At 46.2% G+C, this 17,500-nt stretch overlaps 1 protein-coding gene across 2 annotated transcripts in view; it reads left to right on the top strand.

The window, feature by feature from the left end:
• Nucleotides 1–17,500, top strand: part of smoc1 (SPARC related modular calcium binding 1) — a 54,682-nt gene that overhangs the window by 31,927 nt on the left and 5,255 nt on the right. For both annotated transcript variants that reach the window (XM_080012618.1, XM_080012617.1), the window contains exons 9-13: nt 3,076–3,271; nt 4,545–4,627; nt 8,101–8,206; nt 9,541–9,785; nt 11,279–11,332. In XM_080012618.1, coding sequence (XP_079868744.1) covers nt 3,076–3,271; nt 4,545–4,627; nt 8,101–8,206; nt 9,541–9,785; nt 11,279–11,332 — 684 coding nt within the window. The remainder of the gene's footprint in view (nt 1–3,075; nt 3,272–4,544; nt 4,628–8,100; nt 8,207–9,540; nt 9,786–11,278; nt 11,333–17,500) is intronic.

Genomic DNA, 17,500 nt, shown 5'->3' with positions numbered 1-17,500 from the left:
GAAAGTTGGAGGACGAGAGAGGGAAGGAGGAAGAGAGGGGGAAGAAGGAGGAAGAGAGATGATAGAAGGAGGAAGAGAGAGGGAGGAAGGAGGAAGAGAGAGGAAAGCGAGAGAGGGGAGAAGGAGGAAGTCAGGGAGGAAAATAGAGGGAAGAAGCAGGAAAAGAGATGATAGAAGGAGGGAGGGAGAGAAGAACAAGAGGGAGGGAAGGAGGAAGAGAGCAGTAGGGAGATCGAAGAAGAGAGGGAGGGAAGTTGGAGGAAGAGAGACTTATGGAGAGAGGTAAGAAGAGCGAGTGAAGAAGAGAGGGGGAAGAAGGAGGAAGAGAGACAGGAAAGAAGGAAGAGGAGAGAGGATAGTAGAAGGAGGGACACACCCTGACTGGCGTCGTTGCCGTCTGAATCTGAAGGGAAATAAGTCGTCCTTGTATTCGGATTTGCAATTTGAGACTCTTTCTTCTCGTCCTGTGACTTTTATCCTCCCATTTGGCCCCTGAGGGCCGGTCCGGGTGCTCTGACCCTGACCGGCTCCACGTGGAACCTGTGAGGGCCGGTCGGGGTGTTTTAACCCTGTGGAACAGGGCTGCACGTTGGGAGGAGGTCGGGGAAAGTGACGGTACGTGCCGGGCCACATGGCTGCGGCTTTAAGCGTCGCCAACACAGTCCATGCGTAGAATCCAGAGGGGACCAGGAGGCCGCGAGGAGCCCACTTCAGGGCCACGCCAAAGGAATTAGCCCCCCGGCCCACGGGCCCCGTCGTCCTCGGCCCCGCCTGGCATGTTAAGAGTGAGCGATGGACTAAATGGATATGAATGTAAATAGCGTTTTGCTGGGAACGAGGTGTTAGCGTTAGCCTGAGCATCTCTCAAGTGTCCAGAGGCCAAAGCTGCGGATGGAGCATCATGTTCCAGAAGTACAGAATGGAGCCCTGGGTCTGGATCACACACCACCTGAATGAGGTAGGGGAAAGGGACGGAGGGAGTGGAAAGGAGCCGGAGAGTGGAGAGGGAACAAGCGTTGAGCTGGATTTAGCCAGGCTGTCATGGCTGTTGAAGCAGCACTCTTCTGTCTTCCACGACACTAAACCACCATCGCGTAAACCACTGAAAAGTCACAAAAACATAGAACCGTGCTTATTATTTTTCAAGTGCTATCGTTAATGAAAAACTGACGTCAGTCGTCCTCGGATGGATGGATCTGCCGCACTCACAGACAAGGTTAATAAAATGTGTTTTCGGGACGGTCCCGACATGCCGTCGTCCGAGTTTGATCCAGATTGGCCCATTATTGTGGAATAATTTATAAAAAAACTGTATTTCTTTTTTTTTTTTTTTTTTATCATTTCCGCAACGCGTGCATGCACAAATGATGGCTCGCACAGGTCACATGATAGCATTGCAGCCTAGTGATTGGCCAACAAGCAGGCCCTCACCAACATGGTGGCACGTGCAGATGTAGCTGACCTCAGAAGGTTATGGATGTCATGATGCGACGAACCCATTGACAATCCGAATAAGATTTGTATTGTAGTACTGTAGTGTATTTGGGGCAGTTCCAACACTGCGTCGTTCAAGTTTCATCCAGATCGGTTCCGTATTGTGGATTGAGTTTGTGATCAACAATCGCAACCTCACCAAGATGGCGCCAGAGTGCACAGATCGCCACGCACCGATATCGTCACGACTGGACCTTAACTAAAGGAATATAAGATACAAACTCTTCACCGTACAAAGTAACAAAGTGACAGGTATTATTTTACCGGAAGACAATTGGATTAAACAAAGTGCAGCGTATTAAACGTCATCAATATTTAAGCTTCTGAGGACAACTGCCACCCACCCAGCTGCACACACGTAAGTCCTACAAAAATAAAAACTCCATAACATCACTGTCAGCATTTAAAGACATTCCAGAGATATCAGTGTACACAAACTTCCTGAATTATAATTACTGGTAATGTAACCATAAGAAATTACATAATAATAATAATCATAATAATCATAATAATCATAATAATAATGTGTTTTGAAATATTTACATTCTTTTTGTGTTTTTGGTGTAGCCGACGACACACAATTAATCTCATTATACATCCTTTACAATTGAAGTCAGTCAAACCCCTTACCTTAGTTTATTCATTGATAGGTTTATAAAATATTTATTATTATGATGGCAGTTTTCTGTTGATTTACAAAGTGCCATAAAATAAATATGTTCCCCAAAATGGATTAATAATCGTGATAAATAATTGTGATCACAATGTTGGCTGACGTAGTCGTGATTATCATTTTAGTCGCGGTGTAGGAAACCCACCCACAGCCGCAAAACACTGCCCCATCATAGAATTTCCCGGTAACCAGGCTGCAACAAATGAGCTTCCGCAGTCACAAAACACACCGCAACAGAAAGCCAAAGCACACTTGTCCATTGAACTTTAACGAAGGGCCGACTACCCTGGACCCCGCGTATTGCTGCCTGCAGCTAGATGTAGAATCATAATTATTGATATGGCCTGCTAATGGTTGGTGATGCACGACTCACCAATGATTCGCTCACAGCGAACAAACCTTTTAAATTACTCAGGAGTCGGGATTCATTCCGGCAAAAGAGCGGGCGAGCGAGTGAACGTTCGACCCAAGAACTGAAAGTAATCGCTGAGGACTAGAAGGGAAGTCATTTAAAAAATACTGCGATCACTGAACGACTCCTTACTCTCTCCTGAGGGGCTCATCTTGAACCAGATTGAAACTTGGGCTTGTTCTGATGAACACAGCGCTGCTCTTCTGGTTCTGGAGCTCAGCCTCGCAATTTTGATCGTGCAACACAACAGCTGGTTTTGAGTTATTTGTGTAATTTTAGTGGAATTTGAAACGTTTTCAAGGAACAGCGATTTGAAAAACACAGTTTCAACGCTTGCTTTTTTGGCTTTACTCCTGTAAAAATCCTCCATCATGGGTTAATCTGAACTTCTCAATGATACATAAATATATAAATAGATGTGTTTCCTCTGTGCTCCGTTGCCATGGTGTTTGTGGCGTGTGTGGCTCCTGGTATTGAGTGTCTCTGCTGGTTCCAGAGAAGGTTCCCTCCTGTGGCCAGGAGAGGCAGAGCGCCCTGGACGAGGCACGGCAGAACCCCCGCGAGGCCGTCTTCATCCCGGACTGCGGGCCGGGGGGGCGGCTCTACCAGCCCGTCCAGTGCCACCAGTCCACCGGCTACTGCTGGTGCGTGCTGGTGGACACGGGACGGCCCATCCCGGGGACCTCCACCAGGTAATACGCAGGCGGCCGGAAATGGACGCTCGGACGGGCGTCAAGGAGGTGGGATGGGTCTGCTGTCTGTTGATATCAGATATGTTGTCTCGTCTCATCTCATTTGACCTCATCTGAGCTTATCTTCATGTCTCAGCTGCGTGGCCAGCAGGGGGCTGGAACTAGACGATTCAGTAAATGCTGCAATTATACAGTATGCGGTAAATGCATTTCTTCATTCTTAGGGGAGGACTAATAGCTGTAAGTGTAAAGGCACATTTTAATCTCGGGAATTTTGTCTTTGGCTTATTCATCCAGAGGAAAATATTTAACTTTATCTCACATTTATTTATTTCTCTTTTTTTTTTATTTAAAAGGGATCCTATGACTGTGAAAGCACTACATTTTATCCTTTATTTTTTCATATTTAATTATTATTCAAAACTTTATTGGAAGGCATTGCTTTATTTACATTATTTTTCTTCTTCGTCTTCTTATTATTAATATATATATTTTAAAGGGCTTATTTGACTGTCAAGCCATTATATTTTCTCGTGATTATTTTTCTCTGAAACTATGATGCATTTGGCTCCTTCTCTTGGCTAAAGCTTTGGAGCTCTGATGGTAAGATCGCTTCTGATAAACACTGATGTCTCGCTGTGACGATGTTTCCTTGCTACTGTTTATATTGATTTCAGGGAAATGGCAGAAGAAGCCGCAAAACCAGTGCATTAATGTGTGTTTTGATACGACTCTTCAGATTGTTTAAAGATGTTTTTAAGATTTTTTTTTTTGAAATGGGACAAAGTCTGAAGGACTGTAAACAGACGGAGCGGTCCTTGGTTCTGTATCCTAAGACTCCTCATTGTTTCTACGCAACGGATTTGATTTACATTTAAATGTGCTGCAACTAGACATCTTACAGTAAATTTGTGTCGTCTCTACTGCAGTGGTGCTCAACTGGTGGCTCCCGGTCCATAACTGGGTCACCGGTCCATCTCCAGAGGACGGAAATCTCAAATTTCTGATGCTGCGCTTTTATTTTGAAACACAGAACCGCGCCTGGCTGTTTTGACATCATATCACGAAAGGATATACAGTTAAAAGTTAAAATGAGAAATAAATCGTAATCGGGCTCATATTAATGAGTATTATCATATTTAACGACAGATCGTTGCTATCGCTGGTTCTTTATCATCGCATTTGTTTTCATTGACGGATCAAAGACTTTCCATCTTTTTCCGTCGCTTCCTTCATCTCTCCATCTTCCCTCTCTCTCCATCTTCGTCTCCAGGTACCAGACACCGGAGTGCGACAGCGCCGCCAGGTCTCGAGTCTCCGACTTGGAGGATCCCTTCCAAGGCCGCGACCTGACAGGTGAGAGGACCAGGGTGAGAAGACCCGGGTTAGAGGACTAGGACCACGGTCAGAGGACCATCAGGCTTAGAGGGCCAGGACCAGGATGAGAGGACCATGGTTAGAAGACCACCAGGCTAAGGGGGCCAGGACCAGGGTCAGAGGACCACCAGGCTTGGAGGGCCAGGGTGAAAGGACCTGGGGGGGTGAAGACCCGGGTTAGAGGATTAGGACCACGGTTAGAGGACCACCATTCTTAGAGGGCCAGGGTGTGAGGACCAGGGTGAGACCAGGGTTAGAGGCCCAGAACCAGGGTTGGAGGACCAGGGTGTGAGATCCATCAGGGTGAGAGGACTAGAGTTAGAGACTCAAGGTGTTTTTGCAACGCAGGAACTTTTTCATAGTTCCAAGAACTTTCTGGAGGAGCCGTCCCTTTCTTTGTGTCCACACTGCAGGAACGAGGAACGATCGTAGTTCCTAAAACTCAGTTTCAGTTTCCCTCGCCCTCGGCACACTGAGGACAGTCCGCCCGGTCGAGTCGCATTGCTCTGGGTGCAGACCAGCCCACGTATACTCAGTGGTAATTTAAAAAAATAACAGAAAAAGATAAAAAGCAACAAATATTTAATTGTTAATGTAAATATATTTATTTCATTTATTTTATTTCCCGCCGTTAATTGAATGAATGAAGGTGCGCCCCTTAATCCCCATGCGCTGTCCCAAGGCCTGCCCGTGCCTTACAAAAGTCGGAACAAACTCTTAATTGACACCTGGTAGATATGTAATATGAGGGAAGATTCAGCAACTGGATTGTTTATTTCTCGCCTCAAATTTGTTCAGAAACAGATTGTGGTGGACCGATAAGGTCAAATCAGTGAAAGTTACGGAGTAAACACAACATGGAACTCACGCTGAAACCCCATTGGCCGACGTCACTTCAGAATTCCTATTGCCGGTGCAAATACAACCAGAAAAAAAGCCCTCGAAGGTATCTAGTTCTCGGGGGGACCTCCCCAGTTCCTAGTCCCTCTCAGGGAGTCCCCAGAACCGTCTGTTGCGAAAATGCCTTCGGACCAGGGTGAGAGGAACAGGACCAGGGTGTGAGATCCACCGGGGTGACGGGACCAGGGTGAGAGGACCGAGACCAGAGTATTTTGTGGAACTATCTTCCCCTCAGAGTGATACAGGACCCCATCATCCTGTCGGGGTCACAAGCCGTTGACTTCGGTGAACTGTGAAGCTGTGAAGAGGGAGTTTAGCCCTGTTAACACTATAAGCACTATTAGCGTTACTGCCCCTAGTGCAGAGTCCCTGTGTTTTTTCCTCCCAAAATGCAGCAGAGATCAGAGGCTTGGCCCCGAACCCGGGGGTCGTGGCCCCTGGTTCCAAAGCCTCGGCCCCCGGGTGACTACAGCCTGATGTTGTGCCTCCCCCGTCACTGTAACTCTTGTTTAATTCCCCATCTGGAGGGTTAACGCAGTCGGACCCGGCTCCTGGCTGCGCAGCAGATGTGTCACATGTTTTATGGAAGGTGTGAGGTTTGGACGGGCGGGGGGTGTTTGCAGGGATATTTTTATGTACTGTAGTGGGACGTTCTGAACGGCCACAACAAAGCACCATATTTCATTACAATCACTTCAAGGCGTAGGGAGGGAGGGAGCGAAGGAATGTTAACAGAGGGCAGTCCATTAAGGTGCCTGAGTCCTGCAGGTCCCGTCTCACTCTCTGGAAGCAGCGTCACGTCGCTGAGGTTCTCCCCTCCTTACGTATGTATTTAGTCTTGGGTAATCACGTAGTGACACTCAGCTAGGTAGAAATAGTCACACATTTTGAGTTTATTTTACAATTTAATCTAATTATGGAATTTCTAAAAATGTGTAAATGTGCAGTTACTGAACCAATACGAACACTAGTGTAAGAACATCATGAATTTGGAAATGCCGAAATGCATTCAATTAGCTATTTATAGTGTTAAAACAAATGAAAAGCTGGTTAAATCTCCTGCCATAGCTTATCCCGTCATGACCTTGGAAATCAGCGGTTCCTATGGTAGCGGTAGAGCTTTCGAAACAAGTGAAAGTTTAGAAACCCATGAGGCCCAATGGATGTGGGGGTGGAACGGAGGTTTTGGGCGGTTCCCAAAAGAACAGCATGTCCTGCTTAGCAACAACCCAATTTAACACTTAAATTGAGGCTCAGCGAGGTAGCGCTGCGTGGAGCTGTGTCATGATGTTGGAATCGCTAATTGGATTCACCTGAAGTTGGAGGACCACCGCCACCGCCGCGGCACAACGCCCCGAGGCAGAGCAACAGGTAGAAAACCAGAGAGGAGGGAAAGAAAAGACATTATGAGTCAGAATGATATTATTTTACCACGCAACTGTTTGAAGTTTCTTTTTTTAGGAGACACAATTAAGGAGGGAAAGCTTAGCTCCAGCGGAGCGAGCAATTAGAGCCGTACATCTGGGCGGTTTAACCAGCGCTACCCGAGGTGTTCGGCGGCGAGTCATAAAACTTAACAGGTCTGTGCTGCCCGGCGAGGCTTTTCTTATGCCGACGCTCGCCATGTGCCTCAGCTATGGCCTGCGCTGTTCCCCAAAACATCAGCTGCTGTGCTGAGGATCCTGCTCACAGGCACTTAAACCAGCAACCCCCAAATCCATACCCATACCTTCCCATTCATCATATACCCCGCTACTGCATTTGAAAGTAACACGATTTAGCATGGGCTGCCATGGGCTGCAATGGCCATTTAGCCGGCACCTTTGTGCAAAGCGATTTACAAAAAAGTACAAGACGCACACACAAATCCCTGGATCATGGTGACTTTTGTGACCAAGGTGATTTTTGGGAAGCGCTCAGTCACCTTTAAGTTATGCCAAAGACGTAGACTCAATGGACAAGACAAAGACTCAATGGACGAAGACAAAGACTCAATGGATGAAGACGTAGACTCACTGGATGAAGACATAGACTCAATGGAAGAAGATGTAGACTCAACAGACGAAGACATAGACTCAATGGAAGAAGACGTAGACTCAACGGACGAAGACGTAGACGTATACTCAATGGACCCTAACTAACCCTGCTCCACCCAAACAAGGCCCCACTCCAGATGATGTTGGAAGCTTTGGAAGCTCCTGTTAATATCACTTCCTACATCTATGGAGCTGACACTCACAGATCGTCAGCATGAGCAAATTTTAGGCAAATACTGGTCTCTCATACTGTTTTATTGGTCTCTCATACTGGTTCATTGGTGTCTCATACTGGTTTATTGGTCTCAAACTGGTCCACTGGTCCCTCATACTGGTTTATTGGTCTCATACTGGTCCATTGGTCCCTCATACTGGTTTATTGGTCTCTCACACTGTTCAGTGGTCTCTCACACTGGTACTCTCCTATGGTCTCCCATAGTTGTTTGTCATGACTCAATTTAGCCCATGATTCTAATTTTGGTGTGTTTGGGTTTCTTTGCCTTTGATTTGCGCCAGGCTGTCCCGAAGGGAAGAAAGTGGAATTCATCACAAGTCTGTTAGATGCTCTCACCACCGACATGGTGCAAGCCATAAACTCACCAGCGCCTTCTGGTGGTGGGAGGTAAGTCATTGACCTATTTCTCACTAGTTCTTACTATAAAATCCCATGATCTTTCCTTCTGGTTTGTCTGAGACTGTATCCAATGCTTTCATTTTGTTCCTGTTTTTCGCTCCAGCTGGATCCCGTCGCTAACACCGCCAGGACGAACCCGCTATAAAAATGTTTTCGGTCTTGGGTCATGAATGATTGTTTTATGTAGCAGACTTTCACCAAATATCCTGAATCAGTGAATAACACCCTGTGCTCCGACTTATGGGAAAGAGAATGACAAACTGATTCCCAAACTTTGAGTCATTTTCTTCCAGCTATCTTAGTACATCCTTTATCCCAAGCCTCTCATTGAGCATGAAGCAACTGTTGAGGGATGTTGCAATGGCCATGTTTCTCTATGGGACAATCAATGGCAAATGGACAAATCAAACCCATCAATAACAATATTTACCATGTTTATGACGTGAAAATGAAAGACCAAAAATAGAAATCCCCATTATCCCCATTCCACATAGATCTTAACGCCAACTGAGCTGCTATCAACCTCGATATACTGTATATCAATCCAATGAAACCCTGAGTGGCTCATTATAGTAATTACTGTGAAAATATATTGTAATTACATTGAAATAATTTAGTATCAACATAATAATACTTTCAAACTGCTCATTTAGTGTTACCCATGCATGCCCCTATTATTGTGTTCAGATTTATTTTATTCTTGCTGTACAGTACATCATCTATATTACTTCATACCCACATCCATACGAGCAACCATACTGCCTCTTGGCCCATGCTATTGACTACATTTAACCTCTGCATAGAATCCCATTTTATATTATATTAAAATATTTCATATTTTGTATACTTTTGTATATTTGTCAAAAAATTTTATTCTTTTTTTTTTCAGACTGTTCAGCTTTTATTAAATCATATTCTGCACAGCAATAGGCCAATCTTTACCATGACGAATTCCTCAGATATAGAAAAAAAGTTCTTGGCCGACTCTGATTCTGATTCTGAAATGAACCTTCTTTTAAGCTTAAATGGAACATGATTGGCCTCACACCAACACCCCAAAAATGGTATTTGCTGAAAGCAACTCAGGCCACACAATTCTGCTTCAGTGAATGTATCCCAGAATGCAATTGCTGTGGAGCTAAAATGTTACAGCCAGAACATCCAGTGAGAAAAGGAAGCGGCTTCAGCTTTCCATCAAAGGTTTTCCATGGACGAACTGCATCTAAATGGACGATTGTTAAACTGCTCAAGGTGGACCGGTCGGTACTTTGTCCCAATGCCTTCTAGTCGACATTACCGCCTCTGACTGGGTTTCCCTGCAGGTTTGTGGAGCCCGACCCCAACCACACCCTGGAGGAGCGGGTGGTGCACTGGTACTTCGCCCAGCTGGACACCAATGGCAGCCATGACATCAACAAGAAGGAGCTGAAGCCCTTCAAGAGGTACCTGAAGAAGAAGGCCAAGCCCAAGAAGTGCAGCCGCAAGTTCACCGACTACTGCGACCTGAACAAGGACAAGGCCATTTCCCTGCACGAGCTCAAGGGCTGCCTGGGCGTCAGCAAGGAGGGTGAGCGAGGCATCCTGGGAAATAGTACTTTACTATGTACAGTACATACTATTCTATATATGGTGTAGTATCTCTATATCACTGACTTTCTCAGCGATTCAAAGGCTTATTTGAATCACAGAGAAAGTCATGCTTCACTGCGTAGTAAAACTAGTAGTAATATTGATGACAATAATAATATTTATAAACATAATTATAAAGGGTATAGATGTTAATTTTAGAATTATAGAAAGTAATTATCTTTTTACATTTGTATAAATATTGAGGCTTATTCTCAAAGTCTATGTTTCTGTGTTTACAACAACAATGGGGAATTTTAAAATCAAAAACTATTTGAAACAGAAGAACGGCCGAAGCTGCAAACACGGTTTATGTCTTGTTTGAACCCGAACGTCACAAGCGTCTCGTGGTTAAAATTTCATCCCATACGATCCATGTATGTAAGTATTCAGCTGGTCGTGCTTGACTGACACGTCACGGTTCGTAAACAAAATGAATGAGATGAGATTTACTGTAAGACTCTTTATGATGTCATCATACTATTTACTATAAATGTGCAGGTTCTGATTCAGAATGTCGTTCACACCGTGACCAGTGTGCGGAGTAGTGGTTAGACATTACAACCTATGCGTTTACGTATATATTTATCTACCTTCTTATCTTTTAGATATCTTGTAGTCTGTTTATCTATTCCATTGATATTCCATCTCCGTAGTCCCCATTACTTTGCCGGATTTATGAAAAATATGAAAAACAGTAATCCAAAAAAACTTGTGACCACGTCGAGTCGAATCCACCAAGTGTGCGACTGAGTGATGCGTTCAGCCGGCCGCCGTAAAAATAGAAGCCATGATACGGTAATTACTCACAGAAATACCACAACATTTTTCATATTTCATGGCGACATAGCTTATTGAAAATGTAATCCAAGGAAAAAAGTACCACAAAAATTACGTAAGTTTGACTGCTATCGTAAATCTCTTTCTCTATTATTATCAGTAATAATAATAATATAGTCGTTATTAAATTATTATTATTATTATTATTATTATTATTATTATATATTTTTCATTTGTATGACTATTGAAGTTTATAAATAATAAATAATATAAAGTAAATAAGGTAAATAAAGTCTGTATTTTTCTGTATTTACTGCTGGGAGAATATCGAGTTTGTGTTCGTTGCTCGATCTTTTGTTACTAAATCATTGATGTGGTCAACTGTTTAAACCGGGACACATTCTTTTCTGATATATCATATATTTCTTGGAATATAATTCCCGTCCCCGAGATTCCTTCCCTTGGTTTGATGGGACCTTTGAGAAAAGATTATTTTCTCAACCGACGTTCCCACAGGTTTTCTAAGCACCGGCCCTGAAACTCGAAGAATGACGCCTCGACTTTTAAAATTAAAGGCAGAGGCTTTTGCGGATTGTGCGACCCAAGAATCTCCCGTCATTGTGTGTTTTCTCACGTTTTTGTTTTCCTCCGCAGGCGGCTCACAGAGCGCTGGACACCAGGGGACAAGGCAAGGGACAAATCTGTTCAGTAAGACAAACTAATTCGCTTTTTCTAACCCTGCACTTTGGACGAGGGCGGAGCTTCAAGTGTTATGCGCTGAAACTAATATCCACTAAAACGTGTGTGTCAGGCAGTGCGTTTACATGGACTTGAACAAGGAGATATTCAGAACGTCGCAATCGCCTCGCCAAGGGAGGGGGGACCTGGATTTCTCCTCCATCCTTCCATTCGTCGGGATGTATAAAATGCCTGAACCCGGGTGCGATCGGGGGATCTAAACCGCAACGGCGACCGCCGCTGAGCAGGCGCGCTGTTGGTGTGGAAAGTGAGCGCGCTTCCCATGTTGCGTTTGACGGGGGAGATGAGCATGGGGAGGTGTTTGGACGGGCGCGAGGACCCAAAACGAGAGTGTCGGGGAGGGTATAAATATAAATAACCCGACTACGCCGCTCGCCGCTAAAAACTCGGGTTTTTCCGTTATGGCATTATTCCAAACGCATGCAAACAGCGGTATTATCTTAACCCGAATAGTGGGCTTTAATGTGGTGTTTAGTGCATGTCAACGCACTGAAGCAAGTAGATATGTTTGTCTCCATTGCTGTAGTGTTGTTCTTCGATATTTTCATTCTGAACGGCATTTTGCATCTCGTGTTGTTTGTGCTGTTTGTGTGAGTTCCATTGAGATCGATGGGGAGGACGATCGACGAACAACTCGCTTGTTTTTTTTGTTTTTTTTCTGTTTTTTTTAATTCCTTGTAACCTTATTGACTGTTCTGACTCAGCGAGCTCCATTTCGCTGAGTTTTCTGGATCTTTCTTCCCCTCCTCCTCTCTCTCTATCTGTCTATCCCTCTTGTGGTTCTCCGGTGGGGGTTCCCTGACTGGGTTGTTATTGGTCCACTCGGTGGGTCGGTGCTGTTGACTCTGGCCCCGTGGTCCCGGTTCCTCGCCACAGACCACAGAGTGCTGAGCTCATGTGTTTGTCCTGGCACCGCCGCCCCCTGGAGGACCGACGGTGGCATTACGTCAGGGCCTCTCAGAGCCCGGACCCGGGACCTGGGACCCAGGGCCGAGGGTAGGCTGCCAGGACAAACAGGCCTGGGCCCAGGCCCAGGCTGGGGAACATGCAGACGGATAGCGCGGTTTGTTTTTTAAGAGGTGTAGTCGCTGAATCCATCACCTTCACGCCTGGAGGTGGAGGAGGAGGAGGAGAACAGCCGTTGGAGGCGTTGAGGTTTAAGATTTACACTGAATCCAAAAACACATCCGACCGTGGGATCCGCCCCCTTGTGGTCGTCAGATGAACTGTGTCTAAAGGGATAATGAAACTAGTGGTTAGATAAAATTCCAGCGTCGGAGTTGCTTAGCAACGGTGGCTTCCGCTTCTACCGTCGTACAGGGGGCGGAGCTTATCACAAAGGAGGCGGGGCTTGTCACTGACGAGGCGGGGTTTCTCGCAGGTGAGGCGGGGTTTATCACGGGGGAGGCAGATCTTTTCACATGCGGAATCCGACGCTCCATCGAAAGGAACGGACTTCCGTTTCCGGAGACAGTAAAAAGAACGACAGTAAAAAGAGGAGAGAAAGCAGGGACAGGTGGGCTCTGGGGGAGATGGACGCCCGTCATCCTGTTAAAAGAAAAGAAATAAGAATGTGAACAGATTTCCATCTTGGAGAGCTCTACAGTTTATTTGTCTTCATGAAGGATTTAAAAAATCCCGAGCACGTCTCCAAACGTTGGCACCAGCGTCGGAAAAACATCTGAGGAAGCCATGTTGGAAATGAGATCTATAACAGAACGACTGATTCTCCTCCTCTGCTCCCTTCTTGTCTCCTCTCCTCCTCTCCTCTCCTTCTCTCCCGCCCTGTCTTCCACTCTCCTCCTTTCCTCATCTTCTCCTCTACTCCCCTCTCTCCTCCTCTCCTTTCTCCTCCTCCCCCTCCTCCTCCTCTCGTCCCTTATATCTTCCCCTCGTCCTCTCCCGCTCTTCCTCCCCTTTCCTCTCCTTCTCTCCCCTCCTTTCTCCTCCCCTCCTCATCTTCCCTCCTCACCATCTCCTCTACTCCTTTTCTCCCCTCTCCTCTCCTCTCCTCTCTTCTTTCCTCACCACCCCCACCTCCCCTCTCTCCTGCTCTCCTTTCTCCTCCTCTCCCCCCTCCCATCCCCACTTCTCCTCCCCCCTTCCCCTCTCCTCTCCCCTCCCTCTCTTCCCTTCGATCCCCCCTTCGCTTCTCTCCTCCTCTACTTTCCTCCTCTCCTCCCTCTGTTTGTTCTGGCTGTGTTTGTCCTTAGCCTGGAATGAAAGGAGGTTATTATGGGATGGCCTTGGCACCGGGTTCCAGGTCCATTAAGGAGCTGAGAGCTCTGTCCTCCCAGCGCCAGCGGCCACGACACCCTAACCCCCCTCCCTTCCCCCCGTCACTTTAGCTCAGGAGTCCTCCACTCTGTTTGTCTCACATGCTTTCTCTTTATTATTGGTAGTGTTATTATTAGTCTCCAAGCAATTTTCAAAAAAATACAGTGAGTGAGTAAAACTCGATTTATACGGCACTTTTTAAAACATGGAGTGACAAAGTACATCACGTAATAAATATACAAGCACACATAGGTATAACTGCAAACAAATATGAATGCACACAAATATAAAAGATGGATGTAGAAGATATAGAAGACATACATATATATAGATACATGTGTATGATCTATGTATATGTTTGTTTCATGTGTTGGCGTGATATTATGATAGAAAAGCTGACTTTAGTCGTTTAAAACATTCAACAGATGTTGCCAATCTGATGACTAATGGGAGATGGTTCCAAAGTGTGGGGGCCTGCACCGTGAAAGCGCGGTCACCTCCGCCTGCTCTTCTAGGGAAGGGAGCAGCCGCTGAACACAGCAAACCAGTGTTCGGCAATTCATAAATATAATTTGGTGCAAATCCGTGCAATGCCTCGTATGTGGTCATAGGGATCTTAAAATCAGGCCCATAGGGCACCGGCAGCCCGTGCAGGGAAGCCAAGATGGGAGTTATGTGGGCCCTGCGTCTGGTCTTAGTCAGGAGCCTCGCGGCTGCATTTTGAAGCAGTTGCAGCCGTGCCATTGTCCGTTTACTGAGGCACGAGAATAGTGCATTACAGTAATCAAAGCTTGACGCCACAAAAGCATGAATGATTCACTCCATACCTTTCGAAGACAATGGGGATTCGATTTTTGCAATGTTTCTCAGTTGAAAGAAACATGTCTGAACTGCTTTAGTAACGTGTTGATCAAACTCCAATTGAGAATCGAAAATAACAATCAGGTTCTTAGTGGCGGTGAAGAATATTATTGGTAATATGATCAGGACTTATGTTTTGTCAGAATTTAACTCGAGGAAGTTATAAGACATCCATTTTTTAATGGTGGTCAAGCAGTCATGCAGGGTGGCTATGTTACTACGATCATTTGGCTTGATGGATAAATAAAGTTTATATCATCAGCATAGCAGTGATGGGAGATACAATTAATATCATAATAGAATTATATGGCCCAGGGGGAAGCATATTTAAGGGGACGAAGACACGGTGATCACCAATGGAGATAGTGAACACTCTACCTATTAGGTAGGACGAGAACCACTCTCAAACCTTCCCAATTAAACCGACCCATTTCCTGTCAATTAAAATGGTATGATCAATAGTGTCGAAAGCGGCACTCAGGTCAAGCAACACTACGATTGAGCATGCATGAATAGCAATCGTAACTCTGATACCCCTTTCCCACTGCACCAAAAACCCTGTAACGCCCGCTAACATCCGGCATTTGTCATCAGTGGGAAAGGAAAAACCCGAGTTTCAGTCCCGGGTCAAATGACCCTGCAATAGACGCAGGTTTTAATCGGCTCCACCTCCGATCGGCTCTGGTGTAAACAGGACACCTGGGTCCATGCAGTATTTTGGCCTCTTCACTGGCACAATGCGACACGCATTGAAGTTCCAGATGTTGGCGCATCAATAGAAAGGAATTTCTTTGTTTAATTAATTTCTTATCTAATTTTGAATCACAAGTTATTGACTTGACATTGATCGCTAATTCCTCAGGGGGTGTGGTGCCAAAACTTGGAAGCATGGTTTCAGACTGGGGCTGAACGATTTGGGAAAATAATGGAATTTAGATTTTTTTTTAGACCAATATTACGATTGCCACTTAGTTTGGGATTTTTTTTTAAGTTCCTTATCTTCTGTATTATTCACTAAACAGAAGCAGTAAATCAATCTATAGTATGACCAACACAACGTTGGACACAGTCAACATATAAACTGCTCTTTCCTGTCGGCCACGCCTACGTGTTATGATGAAATTGAGATAAATTGATGCATGAATTGATATGAATTACATACCTTTATTGAACTACTGAATAGTAAAAAGAAAAACCTTCAATCACAGTACAATACTGACCGATTGATTTAACTTCAAGCCTTGTAATTGTTAGAATCTAATAAAAGTGTGGTGTGCATACGTCCACGTGTGCTCAGGGATGGCTTTATGCTCATTACATTTAAAAAAGTTAAACAAACAAACAAACAAACAGACAGACGCAATGTTCCGAGAGAGGCAGCACAGAGGTTGGGTCAACAACAGGAGACACCGAGAAAGTGTCCCCGTTGCGCAGGGTTTGGTTCCCTACACACTTGTTGCGTTCCGTGAGGCGACCTCAACTTGAAAGCACTCTGTTTTGGAGCGCCGGTGGCCGGCACCCCATCGCATCGCCGGCACCGTCAGAGAGGGGGAGCGATCGCTCCCTCTCCGCGCCCCCGCCTCGGGATGGCGCGCTAGGCGGCTGCCTGTCTGGCCTTGAGGAAGAGCCGGCCCTGGACAGCCCTATTGGTTGGATTGTGTAAATATATATATATATATATATATATATATATATATATATTTAATCGCAGCCTTTGCAATTGCAAGTTGCGTTCTATTAAACTTCGATGTCGGTTTTGAATTCCATTAATGGCTCAGCCCTGCTTCAGACAGGTTTCCTTTACTCATTCAGGTTCCATTTGGCCCCAATGAAAGGCTCTGTCTATCTTTACCCATAATGCAGTGTGCTCTGCGTCCCCAGCTCCTGAGCTCGGCTTCTTTATCCCCCGCTCCCCAGGTGGGGAGGGGGGGGATCTGCTTTCAGGTCTTTATGGCTGGGGCCTGAGTGTTCCGGGGGGGGGGGGCTCTTTGTTGGTGTTTACGTCCTCCCTGAGTCGGGGGGGGGTGGTGGGGACTTGAGCCCGGTAATTGCCGAGGCGATTCATCAGAACCGAACTGAAGACGGGGGGGTTACCACCACCACCACCTCCCCCCAAAGCCAGCACACAGCAGCGACCAGCCCAAACACTGTGCTCCCTCCAGGTACAGAAGGTGATTCACACCCTTCCTAAAAATCCACGCGCTCGTTAGCGTCCTGCACAGCGGGGGTGATGTGGGTTATGACGTGAAGGAGAATAAAACACGATTCATTCACAGTCAAACCAACAGCAGCCATGATAGCATGTACCGTTTCTACTAAATTGTGGGTTTACCCGCGTTTTTTAAACGCGGGTAAACCTGCGAAAAATAGGCGATCGGCGCCTTTACCATTGCCAGCGAACGAGGACGCCTTCGCGTCCTTTCCGGTGCGTCGCGAACGCGCCGAAAAAAGGGTCCGCGTCACAGTTCCAGTGTGATTGGGGCAAAAAAAACCAGCAGGAGCAGCAGGCGGGTATCCATCCGTGCCCGGTCCTTCGGCGCTGGGCAGCGGAGACGCCGGCTTGGGGCGGGGGCTTGGGGCTTGGGCCCCCGCGCTCCCCGCCGGGCTCCCCACGGAGCGGCCCCCACGCGCAGAACATCGTCCAAGTAACTTCCGATTTTGATTTTTGGATTCCAAATGGGATATGAAATGCACGCACGGATATTCCTGTCTGTTCACGCACCAACCTCCGGAACGTCATCGCGCCGGTTAAGGGGCCAAAATCGCCGCGTCGTCCCGGGTGTCCTGTTTGCATCAGAGCCAATTGGAGGTGGAGCTGATTAAGACCCCGGCTCGATTGCAGGGTCATTTGACCGGGGACTGAGACCTGGGTTTTTCCTTTCTCACTGATGACAGTTGGTGCAGTGGGGAAGGGGTATCAGAGTTCCGACTGCTATTCAAGCTCGCTGATGTAGTGAGGTGGAGGCTCAATCCTCGTGT

Source organism: Zeus faber (genome assembly GCF_960531495.2).
Source record: "Zeus faber genome assembly, chromosome: 13".
NCBI classification, from domain to species: domain Eukaryota; kingdom Metazoa; phylum Chordata; class Actinopteri; order Zeiformes; family Zeidae; genus Zeus; species Zeus faber.
This window is presented reverse-complemented; position numbering and strand designations above follow the sequence as displayed.